General features: G+C 39.7%; 1 protein-coding gene across 1 annotated transcript in view; it reads left to right on the plus strand.

Annotated features, from left to right (window-relative positions):
• Window positions 1–19705, plus strand: part of arhgef10la (Rho guanine nucleotide exchange factor (GEF) 10-like a) — a 170286-nt gene that overhangs the window by 96491 nt on the left and 54090 nt on the right. Inside the window, exon 20 of the mRNA XM_062986147.1 lies at window positions 1211–1332. Coding sequence (XP_062842217.1) covers window positions 1211–1332 — 122 coding nt within the window. The remainder of the gene's footprint in view (window positions 1–1210; window positions 1333–19705) is intronic.

The raw sequence follows: 19705 nt of genomic DNA on the forward strand, positions 1-19705 counted from the left end.
AATATCTAAGATATCTAAAAATCTATTTAAAATCTTTTTAATTATTAAATAAAAACTTTTATAAGCTTATAAAATAGATTTTAAATAGATTTTTTAGATATTTTTTAATATATTTTAAATATATATATCATTTTTTTCTACTTAATCAAATTCATTATGGTTTTACACAATTTATTCATTTCAAAATATATATATAAATTAAATTAAATTAAAATTTTAATTATTTTTAATAATAAATAAATAAATAAATAAATAAATAAATAAATAAATAAATAAATAAATAAATAAATAAATAAATAAATAAATAAATGTATTAGAGGGGACAACCAATAAAAATAAATAAAAAATAATAAATAAATAAGTAAATAAATAAATGTATTAGAGGGGACTTAACCAATAAATAAAAAAATAAAAAAATAAAAAAAAAAATAAATAATAATAAAAAAATAAATAAATAAGTAAATAAATAAATGTATTAGAGGGGACTTAACCAATAAATAAATAAAAAAAAAAAATAAATAAAAAAATAAAAAATAATAAATAAATAAATAAATAAGAGAGGACTTAACCAATAAAAATAAATAAATAAATGAATACAAATAATAAAAAAAGAAACACCAATGATGGAGAAAAAATAAAAATTGATCAGTATCAACATATTAGAAGAATAAATCTCATTAATTTTATCTCATCTGCCAAGAACCTAAATCTTTAATCTTTAATTTAATCTTAATTTAAATTCATTTTCACGATTTACCACTTTATTCTTGTCAGGGTTGCAGTGGGTACGGTTCACCAAAAATAACTGTGGACGCCAGTCCATCACAGGGCCTGTGCACTTCAGTGATCTCTACTGATTGCATGACACCCTCATTGGCTAAGGAAGATAAAGGCCACAGTTAGCGCACAATGCTTTTGACACGTCTTTAGACAACAGTGGATTCTTACATAGAGCCTTGGCCAGACCGTAGACTCCCTACTAAAGTGCCAAAGTTTTAAGTCCCCATTTGACCTCCCTCCCTCAGACACAGCCAATCACGCCCATGTTTGTCCATTAAGATTTGTCTTTGCAATTTAAGGAGTAAAAAATTTATTGACACCAGCCAAAATATAAAAGGTTAGACACTAAAGAGAGTCTTACATGTTGTTTGTTTCATGACAGTTCTATTTGAAAAGAGACAATGACGCACTCTTTGTGTGACCCATTTAGAGGAAGAGAACACGCCAGGCTGGATCTGTGCAGAGGATGATGAGAGAACAAAGACTCCATTCTGGTGTCCACTGCTGGCCTGGCGTACGCCTATTTTCACCTCAAAAGCTCAGGACTGTAAGGTTAGTACCTGCCAATATTCATTTCAAAAAGCCTGTTTTTTTTTTTTTGTACCTCACGTCTTTATACCTCGCCACACCGGTTTGCTTTTTCTCACCTGCACGATAAAAGTTTCCCTCCAACTTACTTTACTTTTAATTGATTTGAGAAGCTGAGCTTTTCGTTTCTGAAACAAACAGCCCCTGGCATTCTGCTGCGACTTGGGTCGTTTTTCGCCCGAGGAAATAGAAAGAGGGTGCAGTCGGACTCTGGGAAGGTCTCACAAGAACTTGCAGACTTGCGAAATTATACGGCGACACGGAACCTTCCCGGACTGACCAGCCAGGGAGAAAGTGGCAATCAATAGCGGCTGTTAGGACCGCCAAAGCTTTCATAGATCAAACACTGAATCTGAGTGAGAGACGCATTAAAAAAGTTTCGTGGTCAGTCGGAATGTTGAAAAATCAATCTGTGCTATCTGTAAATGGATATTTCGGGCTAGGTTTTCAGCCCTAACGTTGTTACGGGACCGGCCTCGGTGTGGCAGGCTGGGGCGCCGAATTATCAACGCCTCTATGGGAGGATGTTATAAAGTGATCATGCAATTACCTTAATGACTGTGGGACACCTGAGCATAAATCAATAGCCAGCATTAAATTAGGCTTCCAATCTTCCACCTCACAGACGTGGTCAAGCAATATCTCCATCTGCAGGAACTGGAACTCTGGCCAAGGCTTTTTCCAAGAGACAATGACGCCAACTAGACCAAGTGCTTTCTGGAGTTGGCCACAATAGTCAGAAATATACATTATGTGGCCAAACGTGTGAAGACGCCTGACCAAGAGCATGTTGGACATGTGATTCCAACCTTGCAGCATTAATTTAGAAAAGGTCCTGTCCTGTCCTGTCCCTGTCCTGTTGGTCTAAAGAAACTCCAGTGAGCAGCTTTGGAATGAATTAGAACCTCAACTGAGGCTTTCTTGGCCATTTCCCAACCATACAGATACTATTTTGACCGAATGGACACTAAGTCCCGCAGACGTACACTATATTGCCAAAAGTATTAGCTCGTCTGCCTTCACACGCATATGAACTTGAGGGTTCCATAGGGTTTAATATGATGTTGGCCCACCCTTTGCAGCTCTAACAGCTTCAACTCTTCTGTGAAGGCTTTCTACAATGTTCAGGAGTGTTTATTGGAATTTTTGACCGTTCCTCCAGAAGCGCATTTGTGAGGTCAGACACTAATGTTGGACGAGAAGGCCTGGCTCGCAGTCTCCGCTCTAATTCATCCCAAAGGTGTTCTATCGGGTTGAGGCCAGTCAAGTTCTTCCACACCAAACTCGCTCATCCATGTCTTTATGGACCTTGCTTTGTGCACTGGTGCACAGTCATTTTGGAACAGGAAGGGGCCATCCCTAAACTGTTCCCACAAAGTTGGAAAACAACCCCACACAATAATCCCCCCTCTACCAAACTTTACACTTGGCACAATGCAGAGGAGGAACCGGCACGCTCTGGTCATGTTGGCTACATGAGCAGAGGTGGTCAGTTGGTTATCTAGGACGAAGTTACCAAGGCTTCTTACATTATCAGACGGTCTGATTTGGGAGCCATCAAGAGAGATGACTAGGTCCTGGGTTGGAGATTGATCTCCAGGAATAAGTAACAGCTCTGTCTTGCTGGGATTGAGTTTTAGATGATGAGCTGACATCCATTGTGAGATATCGCGCAGACATGCTGAGATGCGAGCTGAGACTTGTGTGTCTGAAGGAGTGGTAAGTAAAGCCATGGGAGGCTATGATCTTACCAAGAGAGCGGGTGTAAATAGAGAATAGAAGTGGGCCAAGTACAGAGCCCTGAGGAACACCGGTTGAGAGAGTTCATTGAGGGGATATACAGTAGATCCCCTCCATGACACCTGGTAGGAACGCCCTCCCAGGTAGGAGGCCATCCATTGCCATGCCGAACCAGTTACTCCAAGGTTGGAGAGAGTAGACAAGAGAATGCTGTGATTCACTGTGTCGAAGGCTGCAGAGAGGTATTTGATAACTGTGGTGTTTGATAACTGCAAACAAGGAGGTCAAATTTTACTTGTTTCTTTCTAATAACTTCTTCATATATATCAATTCATAAAGACCACTATTTGTATGTTGGCTAAACCAAGTCCTTCAAGTCCTTTGCTGTCATGTGGAGGTTCTGCTTTCTGTTTCTGGCCAACATATAAGCCAGTCTGACAGGATCTTCCCTTGTCTTCTACAGTTCTTAACATTTTAGACTTGTAACACTTTGATTTATTTATTTATTTAATTATTTTTTTACTTTTTTCTGTATTGTAGGCATAATTTCTTAGCTAAATGTTAAATCTTTAATTAGCTGCTTAGATCCCATTGTTGTTTTGTTTTAGCAGAAGGTTAGACATGTCAGAGAATTGATTACTCTGTGTGTGTATGTGTGTGTGTGTGTGTTGGACTCATTATAATGGTTGCTAAAGTGGATATTACAGAAAATAGCCCTGCAGTTCAAACTGTGAAATTCTAACATGCAGTTGTTGGATCAATTCGTCATCAAGTTTTCCTCTATTTTACAAAACGGTAGGAAGTCTGGGAGAATATAAAACAAATGAAATAGATTAGGAGCATCACATGGTGCACATAATATATTAGTATGAGATTCGCTGTATCAGGCCACACAGAAGGGAGCTGTTGTTTTTCTTTATACTTAATCCTTAATACTGTGCTCAATTACATTTGGACCAATAACGAGGCTGCAATTTAGAACATGCTCTACAGGATGCTGTGGTTTCCTCTCTGCTCCAAGCACAGCATGATATAGCAAGATTTAGATAGATTAGACAAATGTTTCAGGTTACTAGTTTACAATGGCTTCGATTCAGATCGTTTTCTTGATAGATTGAGGCTTTAACATTTTGTATTTATTTATTTGCTTTAGTACTGGGCACTATGGGTGCTTAATGTAAATTGTGCTATCCATTACTGCTGTTATCCTGGGTTTGAATGGCTATGTTGGGAAAGCGGGGGTGTAGTGACCAAGTCCCCACAACGGTTTGAGCTTTTGTCCTGTGAACAAAACATTAATAACATTAAAACCACGTCCTTGTTTCTACACACATTTCTTCCATTTTATCAGCTCCACTAACCATCTGTTTCTCTGCATGCTTTGTTAGCCCTCTTTTACCCTGTTCTTCAATGGTCAGGACGCCCACAGGACCACCACAGAGCAGGTATTATTTGGGTGGTGGATCATTCTCAGCACTGCAGTGATACTGACATGGTGGTGGTGTGTTAGTGTGTGTTGTGCTGGTATGAGTGGATCAGACACAGCAGCGCTGCTGGAGTTTTTAAATACCGTGTCCACTCACTGTCCACTCTATTAGACACTCTTACCTAGTTGGTCCACCTTGTAGATGTAAAGTCAGAGACGATCGCTCATCTATTGCTGCTGTTTGAGTTGGTCATCTTCTAGACATTCATCAGTGGTCACAGGGCGCTGCCTGTTAACAGGGTGCTGTTGGTGCATAACTGGGTTGTGAGTAATTGGGGCATGTCTGGTTACTCTTAAGGTCTCCTCTTGTAATTTATGGGAGTTTTACCTTGCCACTGTTTCCCTTGGCTTGCTCAACAGGGGTTTTAGGTCTGTCGGTCCTGGATTCTGTAAAGTTGCTTTGAGACCTGGGCTGCGTCCGAAATCGCATACTTCCATACTGAACAGTACGCGAAAGCAGTACGTGAGAGCGAGTAGTGTGTCCTAATACGTAGTATTCATTAAACAGTATGTGAAAAGTACCCGGATGACCTGCAAACACAGCACACTATGGTCCGATAATCTGTTCCATAATTCAACTGGACCTGTTTACAAGTGTAAATAAGCCAAATATTAAAAATGTTCTGATTAAGTACGACTCTGAATAATGTTATAAGTAGCTTGTTTTGTCCGATTCTCAAATTGTTATAACGTGGCGATGTGACGTCATGCATCACGTGACAGTGGCAAGATGGCAGATGTAGTATGGCCGAGGTTGCGTGCATACTGCACACTTGTGTACTGAAAGAGCGTACTGCTTTACGGACGCAGCCAATGTCTACTGAAGAAAGTGCTATACAAAACACAACTGGTGTGTAAGATGACTATAAAAACCAAAGAAAAAAACACTACATATTAACAGCTCGGGAGGATTTGAACAATCCTTAACGGCAGCCTCAGAAGGCACTCGGGTGCACATCATTTAGACAGTGAAGAATGTGACGGCTGCCACCAATTTGCCACTAAAATCCACTAGACTCAAGGACAGACGGTGACATCCTAACTGCAGGCTTTTTGGTTAGTATTTGTGGCTTGTGAGGAAGACTAATAAGGTAAACGTGGATTAATGCGAGCCTCGCTGGTGGCGGAGACATTTTTTTTGGGGACAGACGGCGGGTTTAGAATGAATGGCTGTAATCCTTCCATGCAGAAGGCTGGAGGAAAGGCTTTAGTCTGTTTTTTACTCTCTTCTCCCTTCCTGCTCTCTTTTCTCAATTCATAACATCTCTGTATTTAGTTCTAGGAACTGTATTACTAGGCGGGTGTTTATAAATGCAAGGGAATAAAAGTCTGTTGTGTAGGGAAGGCCCTTTTCCTGTGGATAAAGCAATGTACGTTAAAAGATTGCACCATAATTTTAGTGTGGTGTAACTCCTTTGGTGTGTTCAGAGCCCTGATCTCAAACCTGTAACCCCAACAAACAACTTTCAGATGAATTGGAATGTTGACTGTGAGCCAGGCCTGAAATTACAGTTCAAATACCTGAATTTACTAAGTGGGTACAAATTCCCACAGTCCATTATCTTGTATAAAAGAGTAAAGCATATAGGGGGTACTAATAATGCATGACTATTATACTTATTATCATAGAGTATAATAATGGCCATGATTTTGGAATGAGATCCAATAAGATCATGGTCAGGTGTCCACATATTTTTGGCCTTAAAGTTTAGCCTAAATATCAATCTGATGTTACAAAACTAAGCTTATACTTGCTGTGGGTACATACATATACCCATACATACACCGATCAGCCATAACATTAAAACCACCTCCTTGTGTCTACTAATCAGCTCCACTTACCATATAGAAGCACTTTGTAGTTCTACAATTACTGACTGTAGTTCATCTGTTTCTCTGCATGATTTGTTAGCCCCCTTTCATGCTGTTCTTCAATGGTCGGGACCCCCACAGGACCACCACAGAGCAGGTATTATTTGGGTGGTGGATCATTCTCAGCACTGCAGTGACACTGACATGGTGGTGGTGTGTTAGTGTGTGTTGTGCTGGTATGAGTGGATAAGACACAGCAATGCTGATGGAGTTTTTAAACACCTCACTGTCACTGCTGGACTGAGAATAGTCCACCAACCAAACACATCCAGCCAACAGCACCCCGTGGGCAGCGTCCTGTGACCACTGATGAAGGTCTAGAAGATGACCAACTCAAACAGCAGCGTGGTCGATGCATATCCAACCACTATATTGAATATTGCACATCTGTATGACCTAAAGTTGGGTTACAACATGATTAAACTATTAACAACTCAACAACTACCTTTAATTTGCTTCAGCTCTGATCTGTAAAAACATAATTCCAGTTTCAAAATTCAGATCACATTAAAAATGCACAAAAAAATAAAGGTCATTTCAAAGACTTTACAAATTCTACTGTTCCCTTTAAAACTGGCTTCCCTTGAACAACTCTGCCAACTCCATCGGTCATGGAATTGCATCAAGAGCAAATCATTTTTGAAAATTATGATTACTGGTTCTTTGGCACTGTGTTTTATTTCATTGTTCAGCATCCATTAAGCTGAGGTTGCCATCACCGGGTGAAATTGGGATCTCATTTTGGATAATTAGCTGAATTGGTTCATTCCTGGGTCAACTTGAACTCATCCTCCCTTCGGCTTTCATCTCCAAATCTCCTGTAATTGTAGCGAGTGCGGATATCACCGCCTTTATGCTTGTTTGCTTCCAGCCTACGTTCCTTCTCCAGCCCATTTACACAGGCTGAGAGCTCGTCCCTTAACTTCAGAAAAAAAACACCTCCCCAGAATTCTCTCTCTCTCTGTAGCTTTGTGCAGCATCCTGATTTATGAAAATGTGTTTCTTTATTCTCTTTAGCTCTTCTTTGAGAGTACCTTAATACCTGAGGGATTTCATCACGCTTGCTTTGAAGTGAAGGATGACATAATAAAAAAAAAAAAAAGCATTGCGACATCAGAGGCATCCGGCATGTTTTTGGGATTAGGTATCATGCAGAGAAAAAAGGCTTTTTTTTTTTTTTTTACAGTGCTGACTTTGATGTAGCCTGTGACTTGCTGTATTTACCTTATGTTTTTTTTTTCAGTATGTGAGAAATAACAGTATTTCATGATAAAAATCATATGCCATGTAGGTCATGACATGAATTTTAATTATGCTTATTATTTTTCTGTGATTGTTTTTCTAGAACACATACTTTGCATGGCCTCCAAAAAAAATTAAAAAATAAAATAAATTAAAAAAAACTAAAAAAAAAAAACTGAAAAAGGAATGTATTGTCAGGTTTATTCTCGAAAAAGCCCAGATTCAACCAAAAAAAAAAGAAAAATCCACAAAAAAGTTTTTATTTTTATTTATTACTATTTTTAATACTATTTTTATTTACTATTATTATTTACTACTATTTTCAATACTCTTTTAATACTATTTTTATTTATTATTTTTATTTACTACTATTTTTAATACTCTTAATACTATTTTTATTTACTATTTTTATTTACTATTCTTATTTACTATTTTTATTTACTAGTATTTTTAATACTCTTTTAATACAATTGTATTTACTATTTTTATTGACTAGTATTTTTAATACTCTTTTAATACTATTTTTATTTACTATTTTTATTTACTATTTTCAATACTTTTTTAATATTATTTTTATTTACTATTTCTATGTACTATTTTTATTTACTACTATTTTTAATCCTATTTAATACTATTTTTTTTTTTAAAGTTTTTTAAGAATAGACCCATCAGTACTAACTTTTATTCATTACTAGACTAATAAGTTGTGCCTCGCCATAAATAAGGCCACCTCAGCCTTTGAGAGTGCCCGCAGGCTACCCATAGCCGTTGTGGACAGTAACCCTTTTTGTATCGCCTGTGAAGTATCGCCATATATTAAAGTTAAACATAAGTTAAACAGTTGTTTGCATAACTTTGTTATTAGCTTTGTGTTCTGTTTTATATCCATTTGCTTTTGGTGGGATTTTTGCAGAAACCTCTCTCCTAGAAAAAGTAACAACAATAATAGGTCTCACGATCAACATTTCAGTTCATTCAATAGGATTAATGAATTATTCAAGGCATTATCTACTATTATTTACCTCGTTTCATTCATGTTGGAACAGAAAAAAAACAATAATACAAAAATGCCACAATGTTAGCAGTGCATAAGTTATTGGATATTGTTAATTTACATACCTTTTAGCAATGGGTGTGGCTAACAATACCAGTATTACTACATCATATTTGTCTAGACATGCCTACAGTAGTCTACAGCAGTCATTCTCAACCAGGGGGGCGTGGCCCAATAGGGAACCTCATTGAGCTTAAAAAGGTTTTTATTTCATTGCTTTTTTTGAGGTGCAGCACAGACTACACAGAGATGATCATGTGTGTAGAGAAGCACACTTTGCCATTGCTTATGGAATCCTCAAAAAGACAAAATGCACTCAATACACAATCACTTACATTAAACATTGTCAGCACACTACACCACAGAAAAGTCTGTTACACTAACTTAATTGCTGTATGATTGCTAGGACCACCTCATATTGCATATTGTGCCTCATATTGCACCTCATATTTCATCATTTCATGTTCACAATCCGTGACACGATTTTCACAACCATGAATTATGTAGGGCCTTAATTATAGCCGACGTTTTTCTTTGGTGGTCTTTGGGAATGGACAAATATTTCATTCGTCCACCTCAGAAGTGCACAGGTCAACGGATGGTGACTACAGACGATTCTGATTCAGTTGTAGATTCATATCCCGCTCAACCAGACCCAGGTGAGGAACCACCAGTTCACCAGCTGTAAACCCTACATCGACCAATATCAAAAATTCCAATAATAAACACCAATACCACACTCAGTGCATTTCCATTAAATAAGAAGACAATACTTTTTGTAAAAAAATAAGGGTTCCCCCCTTTTTTTTTTTGAGAACTGCTGGTCTAGGGCCATATTGGTTCTGTTGATGATTCCTGTATCTGGGGATTGATTTAGCTGAGTCACGAACACCCCTTACCCTCTCTAACAGTCTTAAAACTCTCTGACTGATTGCTGGCTGCAGATACAAGAGTGAAGTGACACCTCCAGCAACAGGGACTGATATACACTGACGTCCCAAAACTTCTTAAAGGGAGAAAAGAAGACCTGCACACCTTGGTCTGATGTTTGATTATGCAAGACATGACCTTACACAAAATATAGATCAAACATCGTCTCAAAAAAAGGTGTCCTTTCTTTTTTAAGTCCCATATTGATTTGGGCTTCTCTTGTTTTCTGGAGGCGCACGCAAAGATTACCCGTCTCTACATTTAACTCCCGATCTTCAGTCTCCTCCGCCCCGCGGTGCTGCCGAACGGATTAAACGTATCTACTCGGGAGCTGCATCGTCGTCTCACTTATTTCTCCGCGGCGCTCGATCCCTCCGGCGAACACAAACACGCGAACAGTGTCACGTGGGAGAGTAAGGACTCAAGTGCGGAGATTAACTTAAATAATAATTTTATTTTTTAAATGAAAAATTATACACAAAACACAAAACAAAAACAAAACCAATAATGAACCCCGCTGGAGACCGCTGGGCGATGCAGGCAACGAAAACTGAAAAAGGAAAACAAAGATTAATGCAAGGCGCGAACCCGGGTCGCGCCGGTGCATGGCGGTTGTGTTGCCACCGCGCTAACGTAGCGCGGGTGAGGGGGTGTGTGTAGACGCTGAAGATAAAGCGCTAGGTATGAACCGGGTAATGGCGTTATAGCCGAGCGCTTGACGGCATCACCATCAGGCAGTTACTGATCCCACTATCACTGAGAATAAAGCGGTGGGTGTAAACCGGGTAATGGCGTTATAGCCGAGCGCTTGACGGCATCACCATCAGGCAGTTACTGATCCCACTATCGCTGAGAATAAAGCGGTGGGTGTAAACCGGGTAATGGCGTTATAGCCGAGCGCTTGACGGCATCACCATCAGGCAGTTACTAATCCCACTATCGCTGAAAATAAAGCGGTGGGTGTAAACCGGGTAATGGCGTTATAGCCGAGCGCTTGACGGCATCACCATCAGGCAGTTACTAACCCACCAAGCTGAAAGCGCTAAGGCACTACAGCAATATGACACGGGAGTTAAGGACTCCCGGACATCAATAGCCCCCCGCACGGCGGTGGGCTACGGGAAGAACGCGATCGGCGTGGCTTCGCTGAAGGTTGCAGCTAATGAAGTTCGCCGATCTGAAAAGAGAAGAATAGAACAAATCAGTTAGACAGCCTCAGAAGTGCGGATTCGAACCGGGGATGTTGACGCGAGAGCCGAACACTTAACGGCCTCGCCACCCAACGGTTACGAAACAAAATGACCACTTAAGCTGAGAGGATAATGCGGATACGGCTGCAAGCGATATCGCTTGCTGTTTAGCCGCACCGCTAACGCTAACCGAACAAAGAAAAGGCAGCACGAGGGCTGCACGGCGTCGCACCACGCTAAAGCAATAGGCTAAATAAAGATGTTACCTCGACCTTGCAGTCTACACACCCTAATGGCACATGCCACCAGGGGATACCGTCTGACCTATGAAAGCGTGGATGCGCTGCCACCAGAGAACTGAAAAAACAAACAAAAGAGACAAAAGCAGACAAAAGGTGCGACACCCGCTGCTGTGCAGAGCTGGCTTAAGTAAGCCAGCCCACAGCTGCAGGCAATTCGCCCTAATTGGAAGGCCTATTATTTAAGGCCTTCCTCTACTGAGCTCTGTAAGGCTCTGTGACATCAGGGAAGAGTGGTAAGTACCACTGACGCCACAGAACCTTACAAACAGCAGGGGCACCGAAAATGTCTGCGCGCGTTTAAGAAGTGTCGACGAGACCCGCAGACATATAGGCTCGCGCCTCCGACGGGGGGGCACTGCGTTATTAATTACAGATGCCACAACCTCCCACCCACTCCTTCTGCCCTGCTTTCTTTTCCTGCCACCCATGGGTTTGTATAATTAATGAACAGGAGCTATGGATTTTTTGTCTAATCTGTTTTTTGTTTTTCGAGGGAGCACCGATCTGTCAGTGGTTTATTCACGTGGCATCGTTGTCGCTGATTTTTCCCCGTCTTGCCCTGGGCTGAAGAGACACCCTTAGCAGGGAGGACTTGTCAATCCGAATCTTGGTTTGCTTTCACTGGCATTGACGTGGCATAGTCTTGCGGTCAGCACCAATAAAACTCTATCGTGAGCTGAAGCTGACTGTTGAACATGCTTCACACTAGCATGTGACATCCTGTTAAAAGACAAGGTATTCTATTACAGGTAACAGGTGTATACAGTTAATTATACACATAACTGTGCCAGCAATCCATTGTGTTTCACATAAAGAAACTTCAATGGCTTATGAAGAACACTGACCTTTACCCCCAAAAGCCTTTGGAACAGGGTGCTTGGGTGGCTCAAGAGTTAGAATCTCAGCTCTGCTAATAGCCGACTGGCCTGGGCACCTATACGGACAATAACTGGCGTGTCTGGGGTAGGGACGGTGCCTGCACAAAGATAATGGATAATGGAGATCGATGTGTGAATCTCCATGCGCTATACGGATCTCCATATGAACCAGTCTGGTGCAGGTGAAAAGAAGTGGTGGCTACTGCACACATGTTGAATGGGTTGGGTGTTAGTCACGGCTCTCCTCGGTCAGCAGTGGAGATCCGCAGTAGCAAAGGTGAAATACGATTGGGTAATGCAAAATGGTTGGGTAATGCAAAAAAAGACCTTCAGAATGAATCGGAATGTTGATTGTGAGCCATTTTTTGTAGACAGACTTTACCATACAGATAGACCTCACAAAGAGATTGATAGTTATTCTTGAACCGATGATGAGTTCAGTGGGTTTAAGGCACTATACTGTATATGTGACACTTATTTCCAGTGTAAGCAAAAAACGCTAAATATAGAAAAACAGCTGGGGTTTTTTCCTTTACCATACAGACAGACCTCACAAAGAGATGAATACTCATCCTTGCAAAGCAATTAAAAACTGATGATGATTGTAGTGGGTTTAAGGCACCACAATTGTGAGCCTTATTTCCAGTTTAACCAGTAAACCCCTAAAATATAGAAGAACAGCTGGGGTTTCTCCCTCATGTTTTGTAGACAGACTTTACCATACAAATAGACCTCACCAAGTGATTTATACTTATACTTGCAAAGCAATTAAAAACTAATGATGAGTTCACCCTTATTTCCAGTTTAACCAGTAAACCCCTAAAACATAGAAGAACAACTGGGGTTTCTCCCTCATGTTTTGTAGACAGACTTTACCATACAAATAGACCTCACAAAGAGATGGCTACTTATCCTTGCAAAGCAATTAAAACTGATGATGATTGTAGTGGGTTTAAGGCACTATACAGTAATTGTGACCCTTATTTCCAGTTTAACCAGTAAACCCCTAAAATATAGAAGAACAGATAGGGTTTTTCCTTTACCATACAAATAGACCTCACAAAGAGATGGATACTCATCCTTGCAAAGCAATTAAAAGCTAATGATTAACTGATAAAACAAGCAAAATGAGTTTAGTGTGTTTAAGGCACCACAATTGTGACCCTTATTTCCCAGTTTAACCAGTAAACCCCCTTAAATCTAGAAGAACATCTGGGTTCTTTTCCTCATGCACTACATTAGGCATGGTTAGGCCAGTGCTTGATAATAAATCTCATTTCCAGAGGATTGTAACCAAGATTTGCCACATTAATCTACGTGGATGCCCGACAGCTGCAGAGCTCTTTTATTCTGTGCGAGGACGCTTCATTAACGACTCTGTGTTGTGTTGCTGTTTTGGCTGAGTACCCGCCTCCAGTCACGAGGACTAGAACTTGTAATGATCTCTCAGGTGAACTTTATTCCTAGCAAGCTATTAAAGGGTTGCCAGAGACAGCCGGGAAAAGCATGGAAGGAGCAGCGAAGAGGGCAGGCATACATCCTCGGTTGAAATATCACCTCATCCGGCTCCATCCTTTCTAAATTCAAAGACCAGTAGAGGGCAGTGTGGCTCTGGTGTCAAGGTAGTGAAGACGGCAATGCAGCGATGCCCAAGTCTAAGGTCATCTAAAAAAAGGGGGCTGATCGTTGGCTTTGACAGTTATGTGCTAATTACCGGGCCTCATCCATGCTCCGGCAATGCCTTGAGCAGAACAGAGAGTGTTTCGCCTTAAGACCCATCCCAACCCCACCCCCCACAACCCGGCCTTTTTAAACCGAGCAGGCATCCACTTATATAACCTTGACAAGAACAGCACAGCGCTAGCTAAATGTGCTAATTTAGATGTCAGCACTCCCTTTGACTTATGCTTAGCGGTGCAAGGGTACTTTATGAGAAACGGTACTTGTCCGTGTCGTGCTAACGCGTTATTTTGTGTTTACCACAGTCCTGTGAACTGCCTGAATCCGTCCCTTCCTTCTGCTCCTCTACACTAATTACACCGTCAGTCCTCTCCACCTGATGGATAATATCAAAAAAAGCGAAAACCAATCGGTTCTAGGAGTAGGGCACTCAGTCTGCCATGGGATGAAAACTTATGCACACCTGGCTTGAACAGCTATCCATTAACAAATAAAATAGTACATATGAAATAAGAAGTCATGAATTTGCAGCTTAGAGGCCCCCATGTTGTATTACATCTCAACATCCACCAGTTTGGATGCATCCTAAACCACACACAACCTATCCCAGCTTTTCAATGGCCGCAAGGCACACAGTAACACCGCCAGTCCATCGCAGGGCAGACACATACACACACATATACACCTATAGGGCAATTCAGTGTCTCCAATTAACCTGACTGCATGTTTTTGGACTGTGGGAGAAAACCGGAGCACCCGGAGGAAACCCACGCAGACACGGGGAGAACATGCAAACTCCACACAGAAAGGACCCGGCCTGGGGATCGAACCCAGGACCCTTTTGCTGCGAGGCGACAGTGTTGTGCTGCCCACCCAAAATAAAGCCATTAATGGAAATTAAATGCTATTAATAATTAATTTATTTCATTATTGGGATTATTTTATGCAGTTTCAAACCCTGAAATGTATCAGGGTTTAATTACTAGTAGTCTTTACTAGTACCAATATGTGTATTTAATGTTGTTTTATATTAATATTATTATTATATCATTATTATCATAATTGTTATTATTATTATTAATTTTATTATTATTAATTATTAATAATTATTATTATTATTATTTTCATCATTATTATTATTATAATAATTATTGTTTTATAATTATTATTATCATTATTACTATTATTATTATTATTTTATAATAATAATAATTATTATTATTATTTTATTATAAAAATTATTATTTTATTATTATTCTTTTTTAATATCACATTAACTCAAATTCTATGTATGTGAAAACTTTTTTTTTTTTATGTTGTTCACTGTTAAATATTAAACTGAATGTTTGGGCATTAGTTGTGATGTCAAATCTTCCTCAATTTAATATAGTGCCTTGGTGACACCTCCTTCCCAAAATAGGAGCCTGGAAACCCTTTGTTCTTTTCCCCCTGTCATCACATTAAATAAAAATCCCGGACCCTATCCTCTAACCATGCACACCTATTGTATTCTTCCAAACCTGACCAGTGCCATGCCAATACCCAGCCAGGTTCTAAGGACTGGCAGCTATCCTCTGTGCTTGGCATGACGTTAAAGGATAAAAGCAGTGAATAATAGAGAGAGAGAGTCCAGACAACTCTTGGCTCTTACTCCTCTTTTCGAGCCTTTTATTCACCCCAGCGTTGAGTTCCGAAATCGAGCTGTCAAGCTGTGTCTGAGGATTGGTGCCAGGAGGGACGGGGAACCATGCTGGATTCTCACTGAATTAACTAAAAGCATCAAAATTAAATGGGCTGAATAGGACATGAGGAGGAAACAAAGTCCACACATGAATGTTAATTTGGCTTTGTGGAATCCTGCCGATGAATGACAATACCCAGAATCACTTGCTGATTTTTACCAGCACAGTGCTGAAACAATCCAGAGAGAATGTGCTTCCTTTACAAGTATCCAGTGCTAAAATAATACAGATGTTTGCATTTACCACAACTGTACAAAAGTGGGGTTTTAACATTAGTCTTGATCATTATTCATTAGTAGACAAATATGCTAAAATGCTTTATAGTAGCTACAATTTTATGCACATAATATATTAGCACGCGACTATCAGACCAACATCAATCAGGCTAGCAATCTAAATGCTAATACACTAGCTCACATTAGTCATGTAAAGAAACAAGTAAAACTGTACACTGAGTCTGTACACGTCATTTAATCAGAAATGCTTCTGATTAAGCATTTAATGTGTTTTCAGGAAGAATGAGACAAAGAGCCTTGATGCTTGTCTTCCTTTAGTCTTGAGCCTCCACCCAAGACTAAAGGAAGACAAGCATCAAGGCTCTTCTCTGTTCTAGCACCCAAGTGGTGGAATGAACTTCCTCTGTCCGTCCGAACATCTGAGTCTCTTGCTGTCTTTAAAAAACGATTAAAAACCCACCTTTTTACTAAGCACTTAAGCTGACTTATACTTATTTACTAACATTTTTTTCCATTTCTCCAAAAAAAAAAAAAAAAAAAAAAAAAATAGACTTTGGTTCTAACAGGTTTCAGCAGATTTGTGTTCTTCGACTGTTGTTTACTAAAACTTGAGAAATGATATGTTCACTATGGAAGCACTTCTGTAAGTCGCTCTGGATAAGAGCGTCTGCTAAGTGCAGAAAATGTAAATGTAATGTTATTGTAGCTGAGCATTTTTAAAATATACCAGAATACCTGCGTTTTTGTTTGTTTTGATCTTAAGGTTAGCAGCTATTTAACAAGCTGGCAGCTAACTGCTAATACACTAGCTTACACTGACCACGAATATTTTAGTTTACATTGTTATGTTATGTTATATTATTATTTAACAGTAGCCAAACATGTCAAAATATATTATCACATGGATTTAATTTACAACCCCAAATTTAGAAAAAAGTTGGGACAGTATGGAAAATGCAAATAAAATAAAAACGCAGTGTTCCTTACATTTACTTTGACTTTTATTTGATTGTAGACAGGATGAACCTGAGATATTTTATGTTTTATCTGCTCAACTTCATTCCATTTATTAATAAACATCCATTCCTGCATTTCAGGCCTGCAACACATTCCAAAATAAGTTGAGACGGGGGCAATTTAGAGCTAGTAATGAGGTGAAAAATCTAAATAATGATGTAATTCTAAACAGGTGATTGTAATCAACAATAGCTGATATAACCACATGGGTGAGAGATTACTTTGGCAAACCTTTGTCAAGCTCTACAATACAGAGTTACATGCAAATGCCACTTAAAACTTTCTTGTGCATAAAAGAAGCCTTATGTTAACCTTGTCCAGAAGCAGCGTCGACTTCTCTGGGCTTGGAGGCACCTGGGATGGACCGTCACACAGTGGAAATGTGTATTGTGGTCAGATGAATCAGCAATGGATGCCGTGTGCTTCGGACCAAAGATGAAAAGGACCATCCAGACTGTTATCGGCAACAAGTCCAAAAGCCAGGGTCTGTCATGATATGGAGCTGTGTCAGTGCCCTTGGCAAAGGTCATTCTGTCCATTTTCTAACAAGACGATGCAAAACCACATGCTGCACGCATTACAAAGGCACGGCTGCGGAGAAAGAGGGTACGGGTACTGGACTGGCCTGCCTGCAGTCCTGACCTGTCCCCAATAGAGAATTTTGAAAGCAAAAATGTGACAAAATAAAAGCTGAAACACTAAATCACTTGGTCTCCTCGGTGCCAAAACGTCTTTTCCGTGTGGTGAAAAGGAATGGACACATTACAAAGTAGTAAATGCTTGACTGTCCCAACTTTTTTTGGAATGTGTTGCAGGTCTGAAATGCAGGAATGGATGTTTATTAATAAATGAAATGAAGTTGAGCAGAAGAAAACCAATGTGTGACCAATGATACGATGCCATACTACTGATCTTTCCACTAATCCTGAATCCTCCAGCAAATCCTTGTAGCACCTTTGTCATAACTTGTTCTCCAAGGATGTTAGACATAGTGAGAGTTTTTCAAAAATGTCTTGTCTTCAAATTTCATCCTGTTTGCTTTTATTATTATGATGATGTGACTAGAATTATATTACTGGGTCTACACAGGGTCCTGAATGCTCAGTCAGAACCAAAAAAAACCCAAGCCATGATGTCCAATAAACTGTATGTGGATCTCTGGGGAAGTGGGTTATTATATACAGTACATTCATTGTATAGGTGTAGCTTATAAAATAATCACTGAAAGTACATACCAGATAGGTGTTCCTAATAAAGTGCTTAGAGAGTGTTCATTCCAATCATTCAGCAACAAAACCTTAGTGTATGATCATGCAAAACGACAACCCTTCCATTCTCTGATTCCTCACAAGGGCCGACAAACACGTCCCATAAGAAGTCTTCTAAGGTTTAAGCTCATTATGTTCAAATAACATCGAATATACCACGCTCCGTGTACGAGAACTAGCATGGAGGACGCTCTCCACTTCAAACACTGTTTGTCTACACCGCTGGAATGTATATTATGAGATGAAGTGATAACACGAGGTGCTTGTTTTAACTTAGATTTGGTTGTCCACATGTGTTAGGCTTACCTGAGGATTCTGGACAACAAGTAACAACAGTAAGACGGTATTCAATTGAGCTAGCGTCATGCTGCTTTTAGAATCAGTAATGTTGTCTGTGAGGAATGTACTGCTGCTGTTTTTAGGGTCACAGTGTTTCTGATTTCTGGTTCTGATTCCTCCCCTTTACACCCATTTATTGAATTCCTATAGAGCTGAAATAGAGCAGATCACAGCAGTGTAGCAGAATGCTAAAGTCACCCACAGTAGTATCCAGTCTTCCGGAAGTTCCTGGAGTCTCCCGCACATACATAGCGGCTCCCTGATGCCCACAAGTCAGATAAAATCTCCCGGAATCTAGAACGAGCGGCCAAGAGTGCACACACGCACACACATGCGCACGCAGGCGACACAGATTTTTTTTTCCCTGAACGCGTATTAAATCCGTTATCTGATATACAATCTAGCGCACTGTGTAGGGAACATAAACCAATTGTCTAATATACTGTCTAGTGCACTATGCAGGGAACATAAATCCGTTATCTGATATACAATTTAGTGCACTATGTAGGGAACATAATTATGTAATACACTATCTAGTGCACTATGTACGGAACACAAATCATCATCTAGTTATACGTTCCAGTGCACTATGTAGTGAACATGAATGCGTTATCTAATACACTTTCCAGTGCACTATGTAGAGAACATAAATCCGTGATCTGATATACAATCTAGCGCACTGTGTAGGGAACATAAACCAGTTGTCTAATTCACTATCTAGTGCACTACGTAGGGAACACAAACTCATATTTAAAATATTATCTAGTGCACTGTGTAGGGAACGTAAATCCGTTATCTGATATACAATTTAGTGCACTATGTAGGGAACATAAATCCGCTATCTGATATACAATTTAGTGCACTATGTAGGGAACATAAATCCGTTAACTAATACGCTACCTAAAGCATTATGTAAGAAACATACAGTAAGTCTATTATCTAGTACACTATCTAGTGCACCAAGTAAGGAACATCATTTTTTTTCTAATATACAATCTAGTGCACTATGTAGGGAACATAAATCTATTATCTTTCACACTATCTAGTGCACTATGTAGTACACATTAATGTGTTTGTGACGCGAACAGTTAGCTTAGTAGCTCAGTTAGCAGCTCCTAAAAGTTATGTTATCACCCATATCCTTTGGTGTGTGCGAGAGGTTTTTTATTTTATTTATTTATTTTTTTGGGCTTGGGGGGTCGGGGTCGAGGTCCGGGTCCGGGGGTACCTCCCTGAAATGAGTTTTTGCAACTTGGGATGTCTGAGTATCGTTTAAAGGTTCGTTAAACTAACCAAAATGGTTAGCACACCCTGGATAGTTGATAAACAGAAAATTATATTAAGTCTAAGCTCAACAATTA

Source organism: Trichomycterus rosablanca, chromosome 24 (genome assembly GCF_030014385.1).
Source record: "Trichomycterus rosablanca isolate fTriRos1 chromosome 24, fTriRos1.hap1, whole genome shotgun sequence".
Classification (NCBI taxonomy): Eukaryota; Metazoa; Chordata; class Actinopteri; order Siluriformes; family Trichomycteridae; genus Trichomycterus; species Trichomycterus rosablanca.